General features: G+C 36.4%; 1 protein-coding gene across 2 annotated transcripts; it reads left to right on the top strand.

Moving 5' to 3' along the window:
- Positions 1-251: 251 nt before the first annotated feature.
- On the top strand, positions 252-5,345 carry LOC113800440 (enoyl-CoA hydratase EchA19). Of its 2 annotated transcripts, XM_027351210.2 has the most exons (8): positions 252-409; positions 1,502-1,606; positions 1,963-2,105; positions 2,486-2,625; positions 3,062-3,216; positions 4,212-4,372; positions 4,935-5,062; positions 5,178-5,345. In XM_027351210.2, the coding sequence occupies exons 1-7, from the start codon at positions 307-309 to the stop codon at positions 5,028-5,030; spliced, it is 903 nt and encodes a 300-aa protein (XP_027207011.2). In that variant the 5' UTR covers positions 252-306; the 3' UTR covers positions 5,031-5,062; positions 5,178-5,345. The 2 variants fall into 2 exon arrangements, with proteins under 2 accessions (XP_027207011.2, XP_027207010.2); XM_027351209.2 differs by having other exon boundaries at positions 4,935-5,345.
- Positions 5,346-8,572: the final 3,227 nt, after the last annotated feature.

Here is an 8,572-nt window from a genome sequence, read left to right as displayed (position 1 = left end):
CTTTGGGACTCTTATAATTTTTATAGATGCGTTCAAGAGATTTAAACGATTTATGAAAATGATTTAGAGCAAATACATTCAGTAAAGAATGTGAACGTTGATACCTGTGTATCCCCTCAGTCATTATTTTGACCAATAGATATAAACAAACTGACTTTCCAATGTACCCAATTTTTTTCTCGAAAATCAAAAATTATCACCATAAATAAAATAGACGTTAAGATAGCCATTAAAGGTGAAAAAGAAAACAATTTAGTGACCCCGTGTTAACCGAAGTAAACATACAAGGGTAAACAACAGCTGACAATGTTCACCTCGTCTGCTCTCAGATTATCTTTCTTTTCTTGGCCTAAACTAATTGGGAGGAGGATGACGTCTTCAAATATAGAGAATGTTTCAGAAAATAGAGGTTAGCTGTTTATAGAAGATGGTGTTTGTTGTCTTGCCTCGTTAAATAATGATATTTTAAAGACTTTAATTGTGATAAAGACCAGATTTCATGTAGAAATCAAATCTAATAAGGAAAAAATAACAGTTACATGTGGCAATGGCAACAGCAATCGCAATAAGAAATATGATAATTTTACAGAATACCTTCACGACGACTTTGGCATCGATGGACTCTCACTCTCTACTCTCCAAATATATCGAAATTATGCCGCGACAATCTTGGTCCTGATAACAGGGGAGATTATGTAAGGTAGCAGGGAAATTGCGGGATAGAATATGAGTATTATATCCAGAATCATTCTCTATATTGTCTAACTCAAGGGGCACAGCCTCCTGTGACCCTTCAGGGGGATGGCGCCCCAACCCCCTGCAATGGAAAACAAAGAATCTTCAGAAGGGTAGAGAGTCCAACTGACATGCTGGAGTGCCTGATGCTAAGTCTGTCTGACATTCTCTCCTTCCATGAATACATGAAGGATTCTATATTTTCCTGTGTGAAGCCTGGGGGGGGGCGCAGCATCCAATAGGGGGGGGATCACAGGGAGCACAGCCTCCTGTATCAGATAATATAGTGACTGATTCGGTGTATATTTTTCACATTTTACCCAGCAATCTTCCTGGTACCTTTGATGCCCTCCCCTGTTGTCGGGGCCAAGAATGTGGGGGTTTGGGGGGTTCTCTGGCATATTTCCAATCCATTGATACCAAAACTATTACAATTGGTTATGCAAAGGTATTCTGTAAAATTAACAGAAATATAATAATGATTAAGTTGGTTGTCCTTAACAATGTCTCAATAGTTTAGATATTAGCTTACAAGCAAATTTCAAGTGTCTCGAATATAATATAGCTTTTATATGTTCTAGAGGAAAGAGTTCAATATTAAAAGTTATCATTGGTTATTTAGTTATATTAATGAGTATTTTTTACACCTGTCAAATATCTAATATGCCATTGTCAATGATTGCTACTTTCTTCCCATTTCCCATATTTCTTTCATCTTTTATACAGATTAATTTAGAAATGGTCTGATTATATGCATATTTTCCAGATCTTGTCTTAGTCGATCACATTGGTGAAATAACAACAATTGGCATAAACAGACCAGAAAAGAGGAACTGCATTAACAGTCCGGCTGCCACTGCTCTTCTTCAAGGTAATCATTGTAAAAAGATGTATATGTGAAAGAGGGATAGATATAAGACAAGCACTAGGTAGAGAAAGTAAAATGTGTTACTCAGTAGTAAATAACATAAAATGCATGAATAGGTAAAAGAAGGTAATGAATAGTCTAAACATATGATTCTTTATAAGATGTATAAACTTTTACATATAGTAAAAAGAGTTAGGAATTGCAACTGAAGTAGATACTTAATTAGGTAAAATTGATAAAGTTTTTATGGTCTTCCATCAAATATTTTACTTACTTAATAAACAGTGTCTACTTTACTACACTGAGAATATTGTACAGTTCTAAAGGGTTTATTAACTCAGCCAATATTTCTCTTTTAGCTTTTCAAGATTTTGACAAAGATGAATCATCAAAAGTAGCTGTCCTTTATGGTGTAGGAGGTAACTTCTGTGCTGGCTATGATCTGGAGGAAGTTAGCAAAAAACCACCTGTGCATCTTTCTTCCTATGGTCAGGGTCCAATGGTAAGTTATGTTACATATTGCTAGGATAATGTACTTTTCATTTCTATTTATTTAGTCTTATATATTGTAGCTGTTTTTGTATTGCAGTCTTCTTTCTCCTTATTTTCTTGATGGAAAATAGCAGTCTTTATAATTGTATATATTAACTCATTTTACATACTCCTCTTGATGTTAAAGTGACCTGTTATTAAAATCACTTCATATATTTATACATACAGTCTATTCATTTTAGGTATGTAAAGCATAATATTACTTACTTTTTTATCTAAGCACAAATAAAAACTGCTAGGATATACAGTACCTTCCTTAATAACAAAGTAATGAAGCCATTATATGATAGGTATGGTAAGCAAGAAAAATTTAAAGGTTACTTCTTCCAGGGCCCTTCACGCTATGAGACAAGCAAGCCTGTGATTGCAGCTGTGGAAGGTTTTGCTGTAGCTGGTGGTTTAGAGCTTGCATTGTGGTGTGATCTTCGTGTTGTAGAAGAAACAGCAGTCATGGGAGTATTTTGCAGAAGGTAATAATTAAAATGATTGTCACAAAAGTCTGTGTGTGTGTGTGTGTGTGTGTGTGTGTGTGTGTGTGTGTGTGTGTGTGTGTGTGTGTGTGTGTGTGTGTGTGTGTGTGTGTGTGTGTGTGTGTGTGTGTGTGTGTGTGTGTTTCTATTTGTAAGAAAGCTGTTATGTTCACTTCTAACACAAGATAAGACCAAAGGCCCATACACACTTTTTGGTAGTGCTCCCATCAGGCAAAATCTGTTGGAAATGTTATCCATATTTCTGAGTTGTGGCATGATAAAGAATAAATTTTCATTAAAAGATTTATACATATGTTTAGCGAAAAATATTATGTGTCTCTCAGTTATGATCAATATACAAAAGATAAAATGCAATTGAAAAAAATTGTCAGTTCTTTGTATCAAATTTCTCACATTTATTTCTCCAACTTTACAGATTTGGAGTACCTCTTATCGATGGAGGAACAGTCAGGTTGCCGGCCATTGTTGGGCTTGGGAGAGCAATGGACCTCATCCTCACTGGAAGACCGATAAAGGGAAGTGAAGCCCTGGACTGGGGTCTCGCCAATCGTCTGGTAGCATGTGGTACTGGTGAGTTCTTGTGATTTTTTTGTCATGGAATGTAAAACTGTTGGCTTAAAGCTATATGAAGAAGTAAAAATCATGATTTTTGGTCATTGTGAGTAAAAATAGTGATGTATGTTTAGTAGAGAAGAAAACATTTTGTAATTGGAGGTAAATATATTTTAGAACAGGTTAGATTTTGAATAGGACAGTATTCTAATTTAGAAGTAGATGCTATGTGATTTTGTGTGTGATACAAATATTACAAATGTTGACTGTAGATGAAAGCTGTGCATGTATATATGTAGGTATGTTTTTTTTTTCTATTGTGGCTTTTGCCCATAGGAGATGGAATTATTGCATATTTTGTACTGAACATCTAAAAACTTATGAATTAAACATTGTTTCCTGGGTATAGTTAATAATGATTACTAAGCAGGTGTTAAATTTCAATTATTGGTTTAAAAATCATTTTCATTATCAGGGAAATATACACACTTTATAGGCTTTTGCAGAGGGACAGCATTAATTTTCAATGTCATTAATTCCTGCAGGTAAGATCAAAAGGGAAGTAGAAGCCAAGATATCTTCAAACTTACTCTTGGTCAATATATTTCTTTCTCCTGTCACCATCACAAGGGAGATATATCCAGATATCACAAGATTGATTACATGTCATTTTGCCCTACAGCCCGCTTAGATCACCCTTAATTTTATCAAAGGGGATTGAACGCACTCATTTACATTCTCTCTCTCTCTCTCTCTCTCTCTCTCTCTCTCTCTCTCTCTCTCTCTCTCTCTCTCTCTCTCTCTCTCTCTCTCTCTCTCTCTCTCTCTCTCTCTCTCTCTCTCTCTCCCTCCCTCCCTCCCTCCCTCCCTCCCTCCCTCCCTCCCTCCCTCTCTCTCTCTCTCTCTCTCTCTCTCTCTCTCTCTCTCTCTCTCTCTCTCTCTCTCTCTCTCTCTCTCTCTCTCTCTTTCTCTCTCTCTCTCTCTCATTCACTCACTTTATACTCCCTTTACAGCCGTGGGTCAGGCAGTCAACCTTGCCCAGTCCTTGGTCAAGTTTCCTCAGGAATGTCTTAGAGCTGACCGGCAATCTGCACTCTATGCCACATTTTCAGCCAGCTCCATGCAAGATGCCCTGAGATATGAACATGAAAATGGTATCCCTGTGATTATGAAGGTGCAGATTGTTGTTGTTTATCTTGTTTGAATTGTTTTCCATTTGCTATTCTCTCATTTTATTGTACAACTACACATTAAAGTATCGTTAGAAAATCATGCTAAAGATTCTACCACAAGCAACGATACTTTTTTAGATATGATTGTTAAGACTACTAAATTGTTGGTATCCCAGATTTTCCAACTACTGTGTGGCTTATCTAAATATCACAAGGCATATTCCATTCCTTACTGGAATAAAATCATTCATAGGAATTCTGGACTGACTATTTGAGATATGCATTAGAACAAGACAAATTCGAAACCCAAAATATTAACCCTTTCATATCATAAGGTTCTGTTTGTTAATGAATGTTTCGACACTCCTTCTAATTATAGTTTTCTGTGTATCTGTACATGTTTCTTCTTCATGTTAAGTTCATCTGTATCTTTACTATTAGTGTAATTTGTGGTATAAATCCTTTTACTATTTTTTTAATGGCTATTGAAATAGGAAGAGAAAAGAAAGGAAAAATTACTTGAACCAACATATTATACATTTACCTTTATTCCCCTTTTTTCAGGAATCTGTTCATGGTGCACAGAAATTTGTTGATGGAATTGGTCGTCATGGGAAATTCCACCTTGATGCAAAATTACATCCGAAATCCAAAATTTAGATAGACAAACAGAGGTCTTAAATGATATGAAGGTATGGTGCTTTGATAAAACTGAAATTGTTATGATTATATTGGTAATCTGATTGTAATAACAAGGTAAGGTTTGATTTCAAATCTTTAGGTGCTTATGTTGCACTATTTCTACAGAACAGTGTGTGTGCTTACATGTAAAATCTTACACAATGGATACAGTATGGAGTAGCAGGTTTGGTGTTGTTTTTTTTCAGACACTGTCAAGGTAATTCATGTTGTATACTGAATATTGTAAATATTTGTACAAATTGTTTTATTAGAAATTAAATTTATTAATTTTGACATGGTTCTTCTTTTCCTATCTGTATGTGGGTGACATATTTTATGGCTAAAACAAGAAAATAGCAGTGAATTAATGAAGATATAACTAAAATAGGCAATAAAGTATTAGTGATATAATAAAAGACATCTTTGTCATTTATGTATATTCATCCATATATTTTTTGCCTGCCCAATGTGTAACATGCCCTGTTTATCTTTTTGCAACTGTCTGCCCTTTTATTCTTTTTTGCATTCCTTTTTCTTCTTAACCTGGTTCTTTGCTTCCCCTCTTTGGTATTCTTATATTTTACTTTTTACTTTACAATAAACATTTTCCCTTCTCTGTGTGTCTCTCTCTGACTGCCAACATGTTTTGTATGAGTAATGAGATTTATATGACTGCTGCCCATCTCACTGAGCCTTTAGTGATTTAGTCTACTATGAAATAATTTTGGAGACATGCCTATTCATTACAGTACATGAAAAGCAATTTCCCTTCAAGGAATGGCTATCGACAATGGCTATTACTGGTAAATTATATGCTAATTCTGAAATGGAAATTATTATTTTTTTATCATTTACAATGGATTCGGTACTTTGTACCTTGATATCGCCCCTTCAATAACAATAAAATAAAGTTGAAGTACACCAAAGGATAGTCTTTAGTGTACATTATTCACAAAATTTTGTTTCTTGTACTACAATAGCTGATTCAGTAATTCCATATGGTTTAACACTGCAAGACTGATTTTGAAAACTAACATATCCCCTAACATGTGCATTATTTCAGCATTTTTTTGAGGGGGAAATGGGGGTAGGCAACAGAAACAAACAAAAACTATAGAAAAAATAATTAGTCTAGGTGCATTTTTACCTACAACAGCCATTATAGGTAAACTGTTGGTTCAATTAATGAGTGTTAATTAGCCAAATGGCCGTTATGGGTAACTAATGAGAAGTAACTGCTGGTCCAGTCAATGAGAGCATCTTAATTAGTCAAACAGCCATAACATTAGTTTGGCTAATGAAAGGGTGTTAATCAGTCAAACAACCATTACATGCTAATTAGAGGGCCATAACTACTAGTTCGGCCACTGATGATAGCATGTTTATTAGCCGTTATGGATAAACTAATGAGACTTTACTGCTGGTCTTACCAATGAGAGGGCGTTGATCAGTCAAAGGACCATTATAAATAAACTAGCGTGATGTAAATGATGGTTCGGCCAAGGAGAGCATGTTTGGGAGGTCCAGCCAGGGCTTGTGCTGTTATCAATAATATAGCAGATATCCTACTGCTATAGAACTCTGAAAACATTTACACCAAAACTAATTATTCTCTCAGGGAATCCCAGTGTATTTCCCTGAGAGAATTCATTCATTTCCACACAGGTGCATTATCACCTTAAATGTGATATTGCACCATAACTTCCACTGTTGAACCATTCCCCTGTAGGCTTCATTGAAGGTGAAACTGTGGGCAGGACCGAAGCAATTTCATGTCTACCTATTTCAAGTAATCTCAACATTATATGAGTAACTGCCACCTTATTCCTAGCCTACTTGGGCCTACCCCAAGTTCATACATATTCTTGGGGAGATTTCAAGTGGCTCCATTATCTCTCTCTGGGAAGACATTGAAACCCCCCAAAAAATTCTTGGAATCACTTTTCTGCGAACAGACATTGTAGTATTCAACGACTTGAACTATGCTTCACATTGGGAGATACTCCAATCTTGATTTCAACTGCCACACCCAAAATGACTGAAAGTCACGAAGAATTTGCATGTTACCCTGCAAAAACAAAGTAGGCAAGGATGTACCATAAGGTTGTGCTATTTGTTTTAATCTTTTATCTATTTTTCAAACTGTTCAAGTAAACCACCCTGGAGCGGAACAGTTTACCTGCAAAATGCAAAACAAAAAAATATTCTGCCACTATCACAAAACGTGTTTTACAATATTTGTTGTTACAACTAGGATAATTGCGCACTAAGAGGTTTCATTTTAACTTTAAATATACGGAACTAAAGTGTAACAAATTAGATGAAAAATATGATTCAAAGCCATAATCTGTCATAGAGGTGTTATAAAAATAAGATGTAGAAAAATAGATAGGATAAAGTTCTTATCTATTTGCAAAGCCTTGTATTCTACAAGTTTTCTGTTCTTGTGCTGTTCTGCTGATATCGGTACATCATCCGGTGACATCGGACAACCAGCAATGGAGAACAATTCGTGAAGGAGGCTGATAATGCCATCTGTGTTTGAAAATCTACCGGATCGAACTCATCATACAAATGCTGGATTAACAAGTACATTGCTAGCTATGCTTGTACCATCACTGTGAGGTTCACAACGGGGATCCACCGTAGAGCCATGCCCCGTTCTTCAGTGATACCTGTAGAGCTAAGACCGCTGTCACGAGATGTTAACGAGACGGGAGAGGTCTCGATGCAGATGAATGAAAGGTTCTTGGCCTCTGGATTTATTATGGAAAGTAGATGTGAGACCCTCAAGAGACTCATGTGTCTCCTTTATGCGGCGGCAGTGCTTCCTTCCGCCGCAGAAATGTCAGTAGTGAAAGCAGTGCGGACACTTGCACCCGGTAAAGGAGGAACTTGCTACAGGAAGGCATCTGCTGGAGGCAGAGGCATGAAGCGTACCATCAGGCCTTTAGCATATTGTTTACAACACCCCTTACTTATTATTACCATAACCAGTAAGAGGGTCCACTATGCCGTCCTAGAACTCTGGTCTCCCTCACTGAATTTATTGCCCACTAGGTTGAAGAATTTGCAGCATCATTGTCCAAGTATTTTATCCGTGGGCATTGCCGCATTATCCTGAAACTAACTAGACTTCATACTAGGAGCCCATCAAAAGCAGAGGCCCATGCAGCCTTTTTGTTAACCCCATGAATACGGCACACTCGCTGAAATTAATGTAGAGGAATCCACTTTAATACAAGAGACGATAAGGTTGCACGATCTGAAGGTCCCATAGGCTAAAAGTAGCAGCATTACAAGATTCTTCCTACATTTGCTTTTTGTTAACTTTTTATTAGTTAAGTAAACAATCGTGTACTTCTTCCGCCATCTTGTCATTGGGCGCGAATGATCGTAAACTGGTTTCTTATTTGACGATTACTTGGCAGGGAAGAAGACTTTAATTTCTTATTTCCAAATTGGTATTTAGTGTCTGTGGCACTCTGGGTGATATTTGACTGAGGTGTTTTGATACATGA

Source organism: Penaeus vannamei, chromosome 12 (genome assembly GCF_042767895.1).
Source record: "Penaeus vannamei isolate JL-2024 chromosome 12, ASM4276789v1, whole genome shotgun sequence".
In the NCBI taxonomy this organism is placed as follows: Eukaryota; Metazoa; Arthropoda; class Malacostraca; order Decapoda; family Penaeidae; genus Penaeus; species Penaeus vannamei.
This window is presented reverse-complemented; position numbering and strand designations above follow the sequence as displayed.

Coding starts and splice junctions, on each gene's coding strand:
- LOC113800440 (XM_027351210.2), top strand. CDS start 307: ATGTTCACCTCGTCTGCTCTCAGATTATCTTTCTTTTCTTGGCCTAAA. Junction 2,106..2,485: donor CCTATGGTCAGGGTCCAATG/GTAAGTTATGTT, acceptor TACTTCTTCCAG/GGCCCTTCACGCTATGAGAC. Junction 2,626..3,061: donor ATGGGAGTATTTTGCAGAAG/GTAATAATTAAA, acceptor CCAACTTTACAG/ATTTGGAGTACCTCTTATCG.